Below are 18703 nucleotides of genomic sequence, written 5' to 3' on the forward strand. Positions count from 1 at the left end.
ATTGTTATTTCAAATAATTTAAAATGTCACACATATTCCTTGTAACTGTGTCATTGGACAGTGGGATAAACTTTCATTTTTAAACATTTGTCTCATCAAGCACTGAGACTAAATCAAAAGCATTTTGCAATGAGTGTGACTGTCTGAAGCCATTTGCAAAGTATATACTGATTATCCCTTCAAAAATAATCTTCTCAAGTCTTCTCTGTTCAGTTTCCTAAAATAAAAATCATTGTTTTTTTTTATATTTGTTGGGTTTCATACTGTTGTCTGTTGTGTCCCTATCTGTCCAGATATTTTCTTGACTTGGATGATTACTACTTTCACTATATTTGGCCATAAACGCATTTTCCACTTTTCTTTTCGTCGGTCTCATTGTGCATCCATAACATCATCTTGCTGTCTAATGCACAGTATTTGTTTATTGCTGTTTTGTGTCAGTGTGTCATGGCCCCAGTGGAAAAGTACACATGATAAATTCATGTGTCTTCAATTTCATCCCTGGTGATGAAGACTACAAATGCGTGTGAGTCGTCGCAAGAAGAAGTTCCAGGTGAGCGTTTATTCATTTTGGGAAAATGGCCCAATACGTATAGCTTTTTAGCACTTCCTTAATACATAGGATGTTACATGGTAATCAAATTAATCTGTCCATGGTACTCTGTCATGCTGTGTGAATTAGAAACCAGGCTCCATGGATCTCTGCATCACCGTTAAAGGAGTTTCGTTCCTACTGCAGACAGGGCTTGGAATTCTAGGTAACGCTTCCGTGCTGATGGCATACGCTCATATCGCTTTTATAGAGTCGCACATGCAGCCTGTGGACAGAATCCTGGCTCAACTGGCTTTCAGCAACCTGCTTATGCTGCTAACACGTGGTGTTCCACTAACTATGTTTATCTTCGGGCTGCACAACCTGGTAGACGATCCGGGCTGCAAAGTGCTGATCTATGGCTTCCGTGTCAGCCGTGCCCTCTCTATCTGCCTCACCTCCATGCTTAGTGTCTTCCAAGCACTCACCATTGCACCGTCAGGTGGGCCACATCTGACCAAACTGAAATCTCATCTTTCGCAGCTGGTTGTGCCCACCTTCATAGGTCTGTGGCTCCTCAACATGATTATCTGCATTGCTGCTCCACTTTTCTCTATAGCACCTCGGAATGGAACAGTGCCTCCCTTTACCCTCAACCTGGGATTCTGTCATGTCAACTTTCATGAAAACCTGTCGTATGTTGTGAACGGCGTGGCCGTCTCATCACGAGACTTTGCCATTGTGGCCATCATGCTGGTGTCCAGCGGTTACATCCTCATCCTCCTGCACAAACACAGCAGACAGGTCAGGTCCATCCGACGCGTTCAGCAAGGAACCTCCATGGAAACGCGAGCAGCTAAGACTGTTGTCATGCTGGTGGTGCTGTACGCTGTGTTTTTTGGTATTGACAATCTGATCTGGATTTACATGCTTACTGTGGACCAGGTTCCAGGTGTGGTAACTGACATAAGAGTGTTTTTTACGTCATGCTATGCCACGTTCAGTCCTTTCCTCATGATAAGCACCAATAAGAAGATAAAGGAGAGGATGGTGTGTGCAGTTGGAGAACAGACAGCTAAGGACTCCACCGAGAACACAAAATAATTTTTTTTACATTTCTATGTTTTAATATTAGATGATAAATATTTTAGTATTCTTGACATGAATTGTATTCTTTTATGTGTAACAAGAAAGCCAGTGACAGTGGAAGAAAAATATTATCATGCCATCAGAATAAGAACAAGAATGTAATGACATGCTTCTGAATTATCCATGTATCTAGGAGCCTTTGTAGTCCAACTAGTCCTAGTGAGTATTATTGTTACTCTACTACTTTACTTTACTTTAAGCCAGAGTCATTTCATGTAAAGGGCCAGCTGGGTTTTATATATGGGGGTATTTTGTTACTGCCCTTGCCCAGATGTCTCATCAGTGGCTCAAACCCCTAACCCTCTAATCTGCAGTCCAGAGCGTCAAGTACCTAATGATGTGGCCCCTGCCCCATACAAAATAAAATATACATTTACAAAATTATGTTTTTTTTAATATTTTATTTTATACAAGCATGTACCCATTTTGAACCTCTTTTAAAACTCTTTTATTTTTCTCTCTGATTAAAACAACATATGTACCATAAGTCAGTGCTTTAAAGATGCAGTCAGGTTTTTGATACTTTAGCTGAAACCAACTGAGGTGTGTATTTAAAGTACAGTACATACAACAAAAATAAGACTTAAGTTTACAATCTGTGTTTATTCCCAATTTGCTGTTTTTTGTGTCCTTATGTCGCTGCTATTTTTGTAGGTTTCTAATTAACTGTATAAAATGTAGAAGTGAAGCTAAAATCAGTAAAAGCAAGGTAAATGTATAAAGGTGTAAATAATTTATGAACATTTATCATAAATGTATGAGCATAAATGTATGTAAGAGAACATTGATGTGCATTAATGACAAAGAGAACATTAAACACTTCTTAATATGAACATCAGACATCACCTGGGCACATCGCAAAAGTACACATGTATTTTTGACACCTTTTAAATGTATATGTATATAAATATATGGAAACATTGATTCAATATCACAATTGGTCTCCTTAAATTTCATTTAAAAAGCATAGACACACACACACACACACATAGTAAAAAAAATAAATGCAGCATTACAGCAAAAACCTGTAAAGCTAATACTGACACGCAGGTTTAAAGTTGAAAACAAATAGGTACAGGGAGCGAGAGCCATTGTACGGCCCTCTGTACGGTGCTCACCCTCTGAGGCCTTAATTCCATCTGCTTCTCATTATCTGAATGATCCAGTACACATCTGGACATGTCAGTCAAGGGGTCACATATTTCTAGAGGCTCATCAACAACTGCGATACACCAGGCAACAATCTCAGTGTGTGTGTGTGTGTGTGTGTGTAATCATCAATATGGTTAGGTTTTTCAGATGTTAAATTGTAAAGTCACCAGTATCACCGCTTTGTAACAGTCAGAGGTATATCTTTATCAGAGGTATATCATCTTCAGAACAAAGGAGTTCACTACTTTGTGGTTTTTCAACACCAAGACAAAGTGCATTTTTGTTTCTGATTAACATCAAGAACTTGATTTTTTTTTTAAAGTAAAGGACTGTTTTCATGAACATTTTAAAGCAAAGTCAGTTTTTAGTATTGTTTGTCCATGATGCTGATTTGAATTCATAGATCTGGTGTCCCTGAGTGCAGTGTAATTTCACATCATTTCACCATTTCGATCCACACAAGCATTTGCTCTTACCTAACTGGTTACTAACACTACCAGATAGATCAGATTCTTTTAGGCAGGACTATAACTGATGTGTTGTTCAGAACCATAGCCATGCAATGACAATGTCATGCAAGTAACATTCCTGCAAGACAAAGGCCTCCTGTCTTTAACCCACATCAGTCCCTGACTCTGGTGAATTGGTATAAACCCCAACCTCAAGATGTAATCAGGTGTAGCTATGTTGAATAAAGCACTTACCCGATTATAGTGAGCACTTTTGAGTGGGAAGTAGTTTTTTTTTTTTTGAATCCTCTTCTAGAATCACTGTCACGGCTCAAGAATTAATGGTCTAAGCAAATTCGCATTTGAATATTCACAAAGGAAGAACATTACTGAAAGGTTTTCTGACATTGTGTGACCTTTCCCATGCCTTTATCTCTTCCATCTCTCATTGTTCTATCAATAATTTTTCCTTTAATTAATTTAAACTTAACAATTTGGCAAGTCTCCTGCCCCACAATGAGCTGACCTTGTCTTTGGCTTCCAGCTAAAGAATAAATTCATATAGTTTTTCAAATATTTCACTGAGATTTTAGCTCTGATTAGCTCTCACATTTTTTAGCATGCTATTAACATCTTTCAGTTCCTTGGTTTGTCCAGGGGTCCTTTTCCCTACCATTGCCTGTGCACCATCTGTTTAAACGCACATTTCAGATTACAGTCGCCATTTGCAACGCCAAACAACCCATGTCTTTTGGTTTTTTTCATTAATTGTTATTTCAAATAATTTAAAATGTCACACATATTCCTTGTAACTGTGTCATTGGACAGTGGGATAAACTTTCATTTTTAAACATTTGTCTCATCAAGCACTGAGACTAAATCAAAAGCATTTTGCAATGAGTGTGACTGTCTGAAGCCATTTGCAAAGTATATACTGATTATCCCTTCAAAAATAATCTTCTCAAGTCTTCTCTGTTCAGTTTCCTAAAATAAAAATCATTGTTTTTTTTTATATTTGTTGGGTTTCATACTGTTGTCTGTTGTGTCCCTATCTGTCCAGATATTTTCTTGACTTGGATGATTACTACTTTCACTATATTTGGCCATAAACGCATTTTCCACTTTTCTTTTCGTCGGTCTCATTGTGCATCCATAACATCATCTTGCTGTCTAATGCACAGTATTTGTTTATTGCTGTTTTGTGTCAGTGTGTCATGGCCCCAGTGGAAAAGTACACATGATAAATTCATGTGTCTTCAATTTCATCCCTGGTGATGAAGACTACAAATGCGTGTGAGTCGTCGCAAGAAGAAGTTCCAGGTGAGCGTTTATTCATTTTGGGAAAATGGCCCAATACGTATAGCTTTTTAGCACTTCCTTAATACATAGGATGTTACATGGTAATCAAATTAATCTGTCCATGGTACTCTGTCATGCTGTGTGAATTAGAAACCAGGCTCCATGGATCTCTGCATCACCGTTAAAGGAGTTTCGTTCCTACTGCAGACAGGGCTTGGAATTCTAGGTAACGCTTCCGTGCTGATGGCATACGCTCATATCGCTTTTATAGAGTCGCACATGCAGCCTGTGGACAGAATCCTGGCTCAACTGGCTTTCAGCAACCTGCTTATGCTGCTAACACGTGGTGTTCCACTAACTATGTTTATCTTCGGGCTGCACAACCTGGTAGACGATCCGGGCTGCAAAGTGCTGATCTATGGCTTCCGTGTCAGCCGTGCCCTCTCTATCTGCCTCACCTCCATGCTTAGTGTCTTCCAAGCACTCACCATTGCACCGTCAGGTGGGCCACATCTGACCAAACTGAAATCTCATCTTTCGCAGCTGGTTGTGCCCACCTTCATAGGTCTGTGGCTCCTCAACATGATTATCTGCATTGCTGCTCCACTTTTCTCTATAGCACCTCGGAATGGAACAGTGCCTCCCTTTACCCTCAACCTGGGATTCTGTCATGTCAACTTTCATGAAAACCTGTCGTATGTTGTGAACGGCGTGGCCGTCTCATCACGAGACTTTGCCATTGTGGCCATCATGCTGGTGTCCAGCGGTTACATCCTCATCCTCCTGCACAAACACAGCAGACAGGTCAGGTCCATCCGACGCGTTCAGCAAGGAACCTCCATGGAAACGCGAGCAGCTAAGACTGTTGTCATGCTGGTGGTGCTGTACGCTGTGTTTTTTGGTATTGACAATCTGATCTGGATTTACATGCTTACTGTGGACCAGGTTCCAGGTGTGGTAACTGACATAAGAGTGTTTTTTACGTCATGCTATGCCACGTTCAGTCCTTTCCTCATGATAAGCACCAATAAGAAGATAAAGGAGAGGATGGTGTGTGCAGTTGGAGAACAGACAGCTAAGGACTCCACCGAGAACACAAAATATTTTTTTTTACATTTCTATGTTTTAATATTAGATGATAAATATTTTAGTATTCTTGACATGAATTGTATTCTTTTATGTGTAACAAGAAAGCCAGTGACAGTGGAAGAAAAATATTATCATGCCATCAGAATAAGAACAAGAATGTAATGACATGCTTCTGAATTATCCATGTATCTAGGAGCCTTTGTAGTCCAACTAGTCCTAGTGAGTATTATTGTTACTCTACTACTTAAGCCAGAGTCATTTCATGTAAAGGGCCAGCTGGGTTTTATATATGGGGGTATTTTGTTACTGCCCTTGCCCAGATGTCTCATCAGTGGCTCAAACCCCTAACCCTCTAATCTGCAGTCCAGAGCGTCAAGTACCTAATGATGTGGCCCCTGCCCCATACAAAATAAAATATACATTTACAAAATTATGTTTTTTTTAATATTTTATTTTATACAAGCATGTACCCATTTTGAACCTCTTTTAAAACTCTTTTATTTTTCTCTCTGATTAAAACAACATATGTACCATAAGTCAGTGCTTTAAAGATGCAGTCAGGTTTTTGATACTTTAGCTGAAACCAACTGAGGTGTGTATTTAAAGTACAGTACATACAACAAAAATAAGACTTAAGTTTACAATCTGTGTTTATTCCCAATTTGCTGTTTTTTGTGTCCTTATGTCGCTGCTATTTTTGTAGGTTTCTAATTAACTGTATAAAATGTAGAAGTGAAGCTAAAATCAGTAAAAGCAAGGTAAATGTATAAAGGTGTAAATAATTTATGAACATTTATCATAAATGTATGAGCATAAATGTATGTAAGAGAACATTGATGTGCATTAATGACAAAGAGAACATTAAACACTTCTTAATATGAACATCAGACATCACCTGGGCACATCGCAAAAGTACACATGTATTTTTGACACCTTTTAAATGTATATGTATATAAATACAGTATATGGAAACATTGATTCAATATCACAATTGGTCTCCTTAAATTTCATTTAAAAAGCATAGACACACACACACACAGTAAAAAAAATAAATGCAGCATTACAGCAAAAACCTGTAAAGCTAATACTGACACGCAGGTTTAAAGTTGAAAACAAATAGGTACAGGGAGCGAGAGCCATTGTACGGCCCTCTGTACGGTGCTCACCCTCTGAGGCCTTAATTCCATCTGCTTCTCATTATCTGAATGATCCAGTACACATCTGGACATGTCAGTCAAGGGGTCACATATTTCTAGAGGCTCATCAACAACTGCGATACACCAGGCAACAATCTCAGTGTGTGTGTGTGTGTGTGTGTGTGTGTATTCATCAATATGGTTAAGTTTTTCAGATGTTAAATTGTAAAGTCACCAGTATCACCGCTTTGTAACAGTCAGAGGTATATCTTTACCAGAGGTATATCATCCTCAGAACAAAGGAGTTCACTACTTTGTGGTTTTTCAACACCAAGACAAAGTGCATTTTTGTTCCTGATTAACATCAAGAACTTGATTTTTTTTTTAAAGTAAAGGACTGTTTTCATGAACATTTTAAAGCAAAGTCAGTTTTTAGTATTGTTTGTCCATGATGCTGATTTGAATTCATAGATCTGGTGTCCCTGAGTGCAGTGTAATTTCACATCATTTCACCATTTCGATCCACACAAGCATTTGCTCTTACCTAACTGGTTACTAACACTACCAGATAGATCAGATTCTTTTAGGCAGGACTATAACTGATGTGTTGTTCAGAACCATAGCCATGCAATGACAATGTCATGCAAGTAACATTCCTGCAAGACAAAGGCCTCCTGTCTTTAACCCACATCAGTCCCTGACTCTGGTGAATTGGTATAAACCCCAACCTCAAGATGTAATCAGGTGTAGCTATGTTGAATAAAGCACTTACCCGATTATAGTGAGCACTTTTGAGTGGGAAGTAGTTTTTTTTTTTTTTTTAATCCTCTTCTAGAATCACTGTCACGGCTCAAGAATTAATGGTCTAAGCAAATTCGCATTTGAATATTCACAAAGGAAGAACATTACTGAAAGGTTTTCTGACATTGTGTGACCTTTCCCATGCCTTTATCTCTTTCATCTCTCATCGTTCTATCAATAATTTTTCCTTTAATTAATTTAAACTTAACAATTTGGCAAGTCTCCTGCCCCACAATGAGCTGACCTTGTCTTTGGCTTCCAGCTAAAGAATAAATTCATATAGTTTTTCAAATATTTCACTGAGATTTTAGCTCTGATTAGCTCTCACATTTTTTAGCATGCTATTAACATCTTTCAGTTCCTTGGTTTGTCCAGGGGTCCTTTTCCCTACCATTGCCTGTGCACCATCTGTTTAAACGCACATTTCAGATTACAGTCGCCATTTGCAACGCCAAACAACCCATGTTTTTTGGTTTTTTTCATTAATTGTTATTTCAAATAATTTAAAATGTCACACATATTCCTTGTAACTGTGTCATTGGACAGTGGGATAAACTTTCATTTTTAAACATTTGTCTCATCAAGCACTGAGACTAAATCAAAAGCATTTTGCAATGAGTGTGACTGTCTGAAGCCATTTGCAAAGTATATACTGATTATCCCTTCAAAAATAATCTTCTCAAGTCTTCTCTGTTCAGTTTCCTAAAATAAAAATCATTGTTTTTTTTTTTTATATTTGTTGGGTTTCATACTGTTGTCTGTTGTGTCCCTATCTGTCCAGATATTTTCTTGACTTGGATGATTACTACTTTCACTATATTTGGCCATAAACGCATTTTCCACTTTTCTTTTCGTCGGTCTCATTGTGCATCCATAACATCATCTTGCTGTCTAATGCACAGTATTTGTTTATTGCTGTTTTGTGTCAGTGTGTCATGGCCCCAGTGGAAAAGTACACATGATAAATTCATGTGTCTTCAATTTCATCCCTGGTGATGAAGACTACAAATGCGTGTGAGTCGTCGCAAAAAGTTGTTCCAGGTGAGCGTTTATTCATTTTGGGAAAATGGCCCAATACGTATAGCTTTTTAGCACTTCCTTAATACATAGGATGTTACATGGTAATCAAATTAATCTGTCCATGGTACTCTGTCATGCTGTGTGAATTAGAAACCAGGCTCCATGGATCTCTGCATCACCGTTAAAGGAGTTTCGTTCCTACTGCAGACAGGGCTTGGAATTCTAGGTAACGCTTCCGTGCTGATGGCATACGCTCATATCGCTTTTATAGAGTCGCACATGCAGCCTGTGGACAGAATCCTGGCTCAACTGGCTTTCAGCAACCTGCTTATGCTGCTAACACGTGGTGTTCCACTAACTATGTTTATCTTCGGGCTGCACAACCTGGTAGACGATCCGGGCTGCAAAGTGCTGATCTATGGCTTCCGTGTCAGCCGTGCCCTCTCTATCTGCCTCACCTCCATGCTTAGTGTCTTCCAAGCACTCACCATTGCATCGTCAGGTGGGCCACATCTGACCAAACTGAAATCTCATCTTTCGCAGCTGGTTGTGCCCACCTTCATAGGTCTGTGGCTCCTCAACATGATTATCTGCATTGCTGCTCCACTTTTCTCTATAGCACCTCGGAATGGAACAGTGCCTCCCTTTACTCTCAACCTCGGATTCTGTCATGTCAACTTCCATGAAAACCTGTCGTATGTTGTGAACGGCGTGGCCGTCTTATCACGAGACTTTGCCTTTGTGGCCATCATGCTGGTGTCCAGCGGTTACATCCTCATCCTCCTGCACAAACACAGCAGACAGGTCAGGTCCATCCGACGCGTTCAGCAAGGAACCTCCATGGAAACGCGAGCAGCTAAGACTGTTGTCATGCTGGTGGTGCTGTACGCTGTGTTTTTTGGTATTGACAATCTGATCTGGATTTACATGCTTACTGTGGACCAGGTTCCAGGTGTGGTAACTGACATAAGAGTGTTTTTTACGTCATGCTATGCCACGTTCAGTCCTTTCCTCATGATAAGCACCAATAAGAAGATAAAGGAGAGGATGGTGTGTGCAGTTGGAGAACAGACAGCTAAGGACTCCACCGAGAACACAAAATAATTTTTTTTACATGTCTATGTTTTAATATTAGATGATAAATATTTTAGTATTCTTGACATGAATTGTATTCTTTTATGTGTAACAAGAAAGCCAGTGACAGTGGAAGAAAAATATTATCATGCCATCAGAATAAGAACAAGAATGTAATGACATGCTTCTGAATTATCCATGTATCTAGGAGCCTTTGTAGTCCAACTAGTCCTAGTGAGTATTATTGTTACTCTACTACTTAAGCCAGAGTCATTTCATGTAAAGGGCCAGCTGGGTTTTATATATGGGGGTATTTTGTTACTGCCCTTGCCCAGATGTCTCATCAGTGGCTCAAACCCCTAACCCTCTAATCTGCAGTCCAGAGCGTCAAGTACCTAATGATGTGGCCCCTGCCCCATACAAAATAAAATATACATTTACAAAATTGTTTTTTTTTATATTTTATTTTATACAAGCATGTACCCATTTTGAACCTCTTTTAAAACTCTTTTATTTTTCTCTCTGATTAAAACAACATATGTACCATAAGTCAGTGCTTTAAAGATGCAGTCAGGTTTTTGATACTTTAGCTGAAACCAACTGAGGTGTGTATTTAAAGTACAGTACATACAACAAAAATAAGACTTAAATTAACAATCTGTGTTTATTCCCAATTTGCTGTTTTTTGTGTCCTTATGTCGCTGCTATTTTTGTAGGTTTCTAATTAACTGTATAAAATGTAGAAGTGAAGCTAAAATTAGTAAAAGCAAGGTAAATGTATAAAGGTGTAAATAATTTATGAACATTTATCATAAATGTATGAGCATAAATGTATGTAAGAGAACATTGATGTGCATTAATGACAAAGAGAACATTAAACACTTCTTAATATGAACATCAGACATCACCTGGGCACATCGCAAAAGTACACATGTATTTTTGACACCTTTTAAATGTATATGTATATAAATATATGGAAACATTGATTCAATATCACAAATGGTCTCCTTAAATTTCATTCAAAAAGCATAGACACACACACACACACAAACACACACACAGTAAAAAAAAATAAATGCAGCATTACAGCAAAAACCTGTAAAGCTAATACTGACACGCAGGTTTAAAGTTGAAAACAAATAGGTACAGGGAGCGAGAGCCATTGTACGGCCCTCTGTACGGTGCTCACCCTCTGAGGCCTTAATTCCATCTGCTTCTCATTATCTGAATGATCCAGTACACATCTGGACATGTCAGTCAAGGGGTCACATATTTCTAGAGGCTCATCAACAACTGCGATACACCAGGCAACAATCTCAGTGTGTGTGTGTGTGTGTGTGTGTGTGAAATGTTTCATGTAAATTGTGCTGATTTGATTGCACAGGTCTGGCAGCCTTGACTATAGCGTACTTAATTAGAAAATTCAGTTGTAAATCTTTGTATTTAAAATGCTATAAATCCTGAACCACAGAAGTCACTGTTTATCTCTAGATGACAGTGTTTATACACTGATGATACACTGAACTGGTTTGTTAGTGCTGAATATTTGTTTTTTAGTCCTGTAACCGTTAACTGTGTAACTGTTTTCACTTAAAGGCTAATTATGTGGTAAGCAGGTGGGACTCACATTAACATTCCTTGGTGACTCCTGGTTTCCATGGTTTTCTTTTGGTGTGCGTTGGGGCCCCAGCGGAAAAGTACAGATTATAAATGTGCATATCTTTACATTTAAGCCTGGCAATGAAGACTACAAACACGTGTGAGTCATCGCAGGAAGACGTTCCAGGTAAGTTTTCACTAAGGTGAGGTCAATGTGATAATAAATATAATGAATTTTAAAATAATTTTCATGTCGTCAGAAATTTGTTCCATGTTGCACTTCTCCACTGTCTTTGTCTTCCTATGTAAATAACCAGAAACCAGGATCCATGGATCTTTGCATAACCATTAAAGGAGTCTCGTTCCTCCTGCAGACAGGGCTGGGGATTCTGGGTAACACATCTGTGCTGATGGCATACACTCATATCGCTTATGTAGAGTCACGCCTACAGCCTGTGGACAAAATCCTGGCTCACCTGGCTTTCAGCAACCTACTGCAAATGCTGACTCGGAGCGTTCCACAGACGATGGTCATCTTTGGCTTGCACAACATGCTGGATGACTCAGGCTGCAAAGTGGTGATCTACACCTATCGCATTCACCGTGCCCTCTCTATCTGCCTCACCGGGATGCTGAGCTTCTTTCAAGCAGTGACCATTGCACCATCAGTTGGGCCACTCCTGACCAAACTGAAATCTCGTCTCTCACAGCTGGTCATGCCCACCTTTATAGGTCTGTGGCTCCTCAACATGATTATTTGTATTACCTTTGCATTTTTTTCCATATCACCTCGTAATGGCACCGTGCCTGCTTTTACCCTCAATCTAAGCTTCTGTCACATTGACTTCCATGACAGTCTGACTTATGTGGTGAATGGTGCCATCATCTCAATACGAGACTTTGCGTTTGTCTCCGTCATGCTGGCATCGAGCGGCTACATCCTCATCCTCCTGCACAAACACAGCAGGCAAGTCAGGTCCATACGACGCACTCAGCAAGGAACCTCCATGGAAATGCAGGCAGCTAAAACCGTTGTCATGCTGGTGGTGCTGTACAGCGTGTTTTTCGGTATTGATAATGTGATATGGATCTACATGCTGACTGTTGCCCAGGTCCCGTCTGTGGTGGTGGACCTGAGAACATTTTTTTCCACATGTTATGCCACATTCAGTCCTTTTCTCATGATTAGCACCAATAAAAAGATAAAGGAGAGGATGGTGTGTGCAGCTGGAGAACAGGCAGCTGAGGACAGTGAGAAACAAAACACTAAATGATTTTTTAAAAGAAACATTTAAGTTGTAATAATAGATGACAACTACTTTAGTATTCCTGATATATTATTTATTGTTATTAATGTGCTAAGTTTATAGCATCTAATTAGCTTCTGAACAGTCAGTGAGTGAGGAAATATCTCTGCTTTGTACAAATCAGCTTTTTTTAGGTGCTAAGATCTATTTAGGCTGATCAAGCATCATGATTGCTGCATCATCTTGCTAAATAATATGATCTAACTAAAGAGGGTTGTATCTGTGGAAAATAAACCTAGACCTAAAATATTCAATTAAATTTTATTCATATAGCGCTTTTAACAAAGGTCAGTGTCTCAAAGCAGCTTTACAAAAATGAAAAGAACATTTGAAAAGAAAATTTATTAAAGTGTGTATGTGTAAGAAAAATGTGTCTAGATAATAATAAGATTGTCTTTGATGAGCAAGCCAAGGGTGAAGGCAACAGTGGCAAGGAAAAACTCCCTGATATGGCAATAGGAAGAAACCTTGAGAGGAACCAGACTCATTTGGGTAATAATGGATAAAAATTAACATGCAGCTGAAAGTTCAATATAACAGACGTTATTTAAATTAATATAAAGTCAAGTTCAGCATTGGGATGAGTCAGTAGGTGCAGAGGGCAGATGGGGTCTGGATCACTGGGAGCAAAGGAGCAGGATGTGTAGCTCCAACCGTCATAAAGCAGAATCCAGCTGGAGCTGGTCCTTCTCTGGATGCCTCACAATCCGGCACAATCTTCAGATACCTCATTTTTAATGGTAGAATAGATGGAAAGAATTAGCGTAGTTGCCATTCAGGATAGATGTACTGGAGTATTAGGTTATGGGATAAGTTATTTGTATGTCAGATTGAAGAGATGCGTCTTGAGCCTACTTTTGAACTGGGAAACATTGTCTGAGCCCCGAACACTGTCTGAAAGGCTATTCCAAAGCTTTGGAGATACTGTAAATGTGAAAAAACGCCCTACCCCCCTTGTAGATTTTGATATTCTGGGAACTACTAAAAGTCCAGAGTTTTGTGATCTTAAGGAGCGTGGTGGATTGTAGCGTATCAGAAGACTGGTTAGGTATGTGGGAGCTAAACCATTTAAAGCCTTGTATGTAAGTAATACTATTTTGTAAATAATTCTAAACTAAACGGGTATCCAGTGCAGGGATATTGGAGTTATATAATCATATTTTCTTGATCTAATGAGAACGCTGGCGGCTGCATTTTGGACTAACTGAAGCTTGTTTATTGAGAATGCAGGACAACCATCTAGTAATGCATTACAATAGTCCAGTCTGGAGGGCATGAATGCATGAAATAGCTTAACTCAGATGTTTTTTTTTAAGGCAATATTTCTAAGGTGGAAAAGGCTGTTTTGTGATATTGGAAATATGATTTTCAAGGGACAAATTACTGTCTAATATTACGCACAGGTCTTTTACTGTCGAGCTGGTAGTAAAACACAAGCTGAATTGTGAGAGCTGTTGTGTACTGGTTTTGGGCCAATAAGTAATATCTCCGTCTTATCTAAATGTAGTAAAAGAAAGTTATTGGTCATCCAGTCTTTTATATCCTGGACACACTCAGTTAGTCTAGACAACTTGGGTGTTTTGTCTGGTTTTGTTGAGATATTTAACTGGGTATCATCGGCATAACAATGGAAACTAATCCCATGTCTTCTAATGATGTTACCCAAGGGAAGCATGTATATTGAGAACAGCAGAGGTCCTAAAACTGACCCTTGTGGGACCCCATATTTCACTGGCATTACACCAGACAGTTCTCCATTTAGATCTACAAATGGTATCGATCAGACAGGTATGATCTAAACCATTTTGATGCCTGTCCATGAATACCTATGTGATTTTGTAAGCAATCTATGAGAATATTATGATCTATAGTGTCGAATGCAGCATTAAGATCAAGTGAGACTAGTATCGAGGTGCAGCCTTGGTCCGAAGCTAAAATCAAGTCGTTTGCAACTTTAACTAGTGCAGTTTCTGTACTATGATGGGGCCTGAAACCTGACTGAAATTCTTTAAGGATATTGTTTTCCTGAACGAATGAGCATTTTTAAGCTGATACTACCTGTTCTAATATTTTTTATATAAACGGAAGGTTTGAAATGGTCTGTAATTTGTTATTTCATTCGGGTCTAAATTAGAATTTTTTAAGAAAAGTCCTAATAACTGCCAACTTGAAAGGTTTAGGGACGTGACATGACCTATATGCAGTGCCGGTCCTAAGCCCAGATAAAATGGGAGGGTTGCATCAGGAAGGGCATCTGGCATAAAACCTGTGCCAAGTTGTAGTGTGGACTGGGTATTCCGCTGTGGCGACCCCTTGCCGGGAGCAGCCGAAAGACCAACAACAACAACAACCTAAATATAATGAAGAATTAATAATGTTTAGGAGCGGCTCTCCAACCATATGCATCACTTCTTTTAAAAATCTGGATGGGATTGGACGTAACAAGCACGTTGTTGATTTAGCCGAGGTGATAAGTTTATGGAGGTCTTCCTGTCCTAAACATGTAAAGCACTGAAAATCTAAATGTGGAACTGAAGACTGGACTGGATCATGAGATGCTATTAGAGGTTGAGCCTCTGTTATTTTCTTTCTGATACTATCGAAAATAGAGCCCTGAAGATCACCACAGGTCACAGCAGTGAAGTGGCATTTGTGCAGCTAAAATAAAAAAATGATCTAAAAGTGAACAAGTCAGTGGTAATATTGTTACTCCATTAATTTCCCAATGGGTCAAATTAAAATTTTATTAAAATTTAAATTTTATTCGTCACATGCACAGTCATACACAGTATACTGTACTATGCAGTAAAATGCTCCTGAAATCCTTAAAATCAAAATAACAATAACAATGGAAAATCAAGATTAACAATAAGGAATAAATTATGGAATAGAATAGAGTCACACAGATCAAAGTCAGAGTTATATCAGGTAACTGGAAATATTACACTACAAATATCTTTGAGTAAACAGTAAGACAGAACTGTGTTTATTTACCAGCACGAAAACAGTACATGTATGATGTCAGTGCTATAGTACTCCTTAAATTTTTCTTTTTAAAAAAAAAAAAAAAAAAACATTTTCTGTAATTTTTGTGAAGCTGCTTTGAGACAATGACCATTGTTAAAAGCGCTATATAAATAAAATTTAATTGAATTAAATCTCAGAGCATTTTAGCCATTATTTGTTAGTTATTGTTTTTTTTTTTCAATGCTCTGCATTGCTCGTATCTTTTTTTTTTTCTACACAAAACAGGCAATATGATGAACTGAATTTGAGTTCATTTTATCCAATTACCCAAACATGACTTTAATACATAAAGAAATGGCAATAAATTAAGAGCTGGAAGAGCTCAGTGGTTAAGCCATTAGACTAAAGTTCAGTAGGTCCAAGAATCAAATCCCACAACTGCCAAGTTGTTCTTAAAGAGGCCCTTAATCTTGAAATGCTCACATGTACTATATAATAAGATAAAAATGTAAGTAGCTCTGGATATAAGCGACTGCCAAATGCCTAAATCTAAGAAATAGGTCACATAGGCAAATAAATAGCACAGATAACATATAATCGCATTTTTTTCTGTTTTTTTTTAGTTGTTTCGATGACCAAAAAATAATAATAATATAATATGCTAATTTTGAGAGTTTTACATTTTTGCGACATCTTTCCCAAATTCTGGCCGTGGTAACATTTACACATTATAAAAGTAATGATACTATAACTTTTATTCTACCCAACATATCCGAAAAAGAAAAATACAATGTTTAAAGTCTAAAGCCTTCCCGTTGACACACACCGACAAGGCTTCCACATAAACCTTTTTTTATTATTAATTTACCTATGCTGTGTTGCCGGCATGGATCAGTGCCACTTGAGTTTTAAGGGTTAGAGATAAAGTAATGACCGTGATACAGATTTTTTACAAAGCCCTATTATAACTCTAAACAAGTTAGTTTTACTTTTATGTACAGTACATATGATGAATAGATACAGAAAAAGTTACATTTATCTTAAAGTTAACCTTTAATCTTTATTTTATATTTGTTAATTTTATATTTGTATGTCACTACAGTTTACATATGTTTTACAGATGTCTTTAATAAAATAAAATAAAATTATAAATCAAGACAAAAATCATTAAGCATAAGGTTAAACCTGTAAAATAAATCCGTATGGATATATACAATGTGCTGAATTTTCTAATTCAAAGATTAATAAGCCTGTGTCCACACATCCACATAACCACCACATAGTGGTATTTAAATCTGGTCCTTGACCCTTACATCTCAAAATATTAAAAACTATATAGAAACAAAGGGAAGGAAAGCAACCTCCTATTTATCAAATATGATAAACAATGAATTTATTTTTACTTTTTTTCCAAGTGCAGACATAATTTTCAAGAGTATGGATTCTGCCCCTGACTTGACACAAGTTTGTGTCCATGTCAGAGATTCTGAGAGATATGCATCTACAACTGTCTGATGGCTTGCAGTGGACTGGTTCTCTGGCATAGCTCATTTATCTAGTTGAAATCATTAGCGTGGACTGATGGAGTTCGACAACTTTTATAACACAATTTACATAATTGTGCTATAGTTTTTCCTCAAGATCCCCTTGCCGGTGAAAGATTCTCATAGATGTTCTCAAACCAAATTAAAAAGCCATTTAAATACAGTACATTGAAAGAACAGTCCATCACATGTTGGGCTTCTCATGCACAGACCACCAAAGCTCTCTTTGAAAACCATCAAAACATAATAAATGTTGACATAATAAATAAATGACAAATCACACAACACAATGTCCTTCCACTATCCTGCAGAGGTTTTAAACAAACCAGCACTCTGGTCAATGTCTAATTTTGTGAGGGATTTACACAATCATTTTAAAGAGTTGCAAAAAAATATTCTTTTTAATAACAATATAGATCAGGAACTACCCACAAGGCAAAAAAACAAACAAACAAGAGAATAGGTATGTTGAACAGTAATCTTGAGTTAAAGGATTTGTTAATACTTTTTGTAAACACTAATCTCTACTGCTAATGCAATGAACTAATGTCATAGTCGCTGTTCTTATGTCTACTTGTGTTTTAGTTGTTTGTTTGATTGTTTTAATATAATTAATGAATATAAGCATGCATCAGCCAACAGTCTACATTCATGCTTACATTCTATGAAAGTGTAAATATTTATATATGATTCATTCTATTTTATTATGTTATAAACTCTAAATTCATTGTCACATCATATTCACATAAATTCAAAGATATTTTAATAAATTCATTTGCAGTTTTATGGTATAACATATAAATCATATAAAAAATAATTATTTCTTGTGTAAATTTGCATGTGAAGGTTTACTCTGAATTCAGTTATAGTCGTTATTCAAGCTCAAGTTCCAGGCTTTGTGCTGATTTCTCCAGTGCTTTAGGTGATTTTTTTTATTATTAATAAACCAAGGCTGTTTTAATAGAATCTTTAAAACGTCATTAACACTCATTCAATTACTTACTGCTGCATAAGCATATACATGCAGTAATTGACCTCATCTGGGTTCTGCTGGTGGGTTCCAGGAGACTTTTTTAAATATGTGACAAATTGCCAAACAGCACTGTAGTCATGACTGGATGACTGGACTGGAGTTCAGTTTATTTAATTTTGAAAAATGCCATTAAACAAATCTTCTGGTCTTTCTTCTTAGGCCTGATGGAAAATATCTGTGAATATTTTTTTTGTTATTATTATTAAGCTAAGGCACTCAGAGCTTAGAGAGAACCCTTGCATGCACAGGCTTGTACTTCTCCTGAAGCAAACAAGGAACCTGGGGAAAATCCGATGCAACATGGGGCTTTATCTTATTAACCTGTCACCTTAATTTGGGTAACAACATCCAAACCAAAAAAAAAAAAGGTAAACACGGGGTTTACAAAATGGCTTAATTTGTTGTTTTTCAACTAGCCTACTGAAATGCAATGTTTTTTAAGATTTAAATGCTAAAAATATTAAAATAGTGTCCATTGTAGTGCAGTAAAAATCAGCATTTTCTTTGGTCAGAAGGTGTTCATTAAATGTAAGGGTGCCCAAAAATCTACAT

General features: G+C 37.6%; 4 protein-coding genes across 4 annotated transcripts; all 4 read left to right on the forward strand.

The window, feature by feature from the left end:
- The first annotated feature begins 520 nt into the window (after positions 1–520).
- On the forward strand, positions 521–1636 carry LOC128511263 (olfactory receptor class A-like protein 1). The gene is made up of 2 exons (XM_053484040.1): positions 521–553; positions 683–1636. The coding sequence occupies exons 1-2, from the start codon at positions 521–523 to the stop codon at positions 1634–1636; spliced, it is 987 nt and encodes a 328-aa protein (XP_053340015.1).
- A 2933-nt stretch (positions 1637–4569) lies between these two features.
- LOC128511266 (olfactory receptor class A-like protein 1) lies at positions 4570–5676 on the forward strand (the record flags this gene model as incomplete). Its single annotated transcript, XM_053484043.1, has 2 exons — positions 4570–4602; positions 4732–5676. Coding segments are annotated over exons 1-2 (978 nt in total), but the record flags the coding sequence as incomplete, so codon positions are not given.
- A 2939-nt stretch (positions 5677–8615) lies between these two features.
- On the forward strand, positions 8616–9731 carry LOC128511257 (olfactory receptor class A-like protein 1). The gene is made up of 2 exons (XM_053484034.1): positions 8616–8648; positions 8778–9731. Exons 1-2 carry the CDS (start codon positions 8616–8618, stop codon positions 9729–9731), a joined length of 987 nt encoding a protein of 328 aa, XP_053340009.1.
- A 1732-nt stretch (positions 9732–11463) lies between these two features.
- On the forward strand, positions 11464–12574 carry LOC128511253 (olfactory receptor class A-like protein 1). Its single transcript, XM_053484029.1, has 2 exons — positions 11464–11487; positions 11618–12574. The coding sequence occupies exon 2, from the start codon at positions 11630–11632 to the stop codon at positions 12572–12574; it is 945 nt and encodes a 314-aa protein (XP_053340004.1). The 5' UTR covers positions 11464–11487; positions 11618–11629.
- The last annotated feature ends 6129 nt before the right edge of the window (positions 12575–18703 follow it).

The sequence above is a fragment of the Clarias gariepinus genome, chromosome 23 (genome assembly GCF_024256425.1).
Source record: "Clarias gariepinus isolate MV-2021 ecotype Netherlands chromosome 23, CGAR_prim_01v2, whole genome shotgun sequence".
NCBI lineage: Eukaryota > Metazoa > Chordata > Actinopteri > Siluriformes > Clariidae > Clarias > Clarias gariepinus.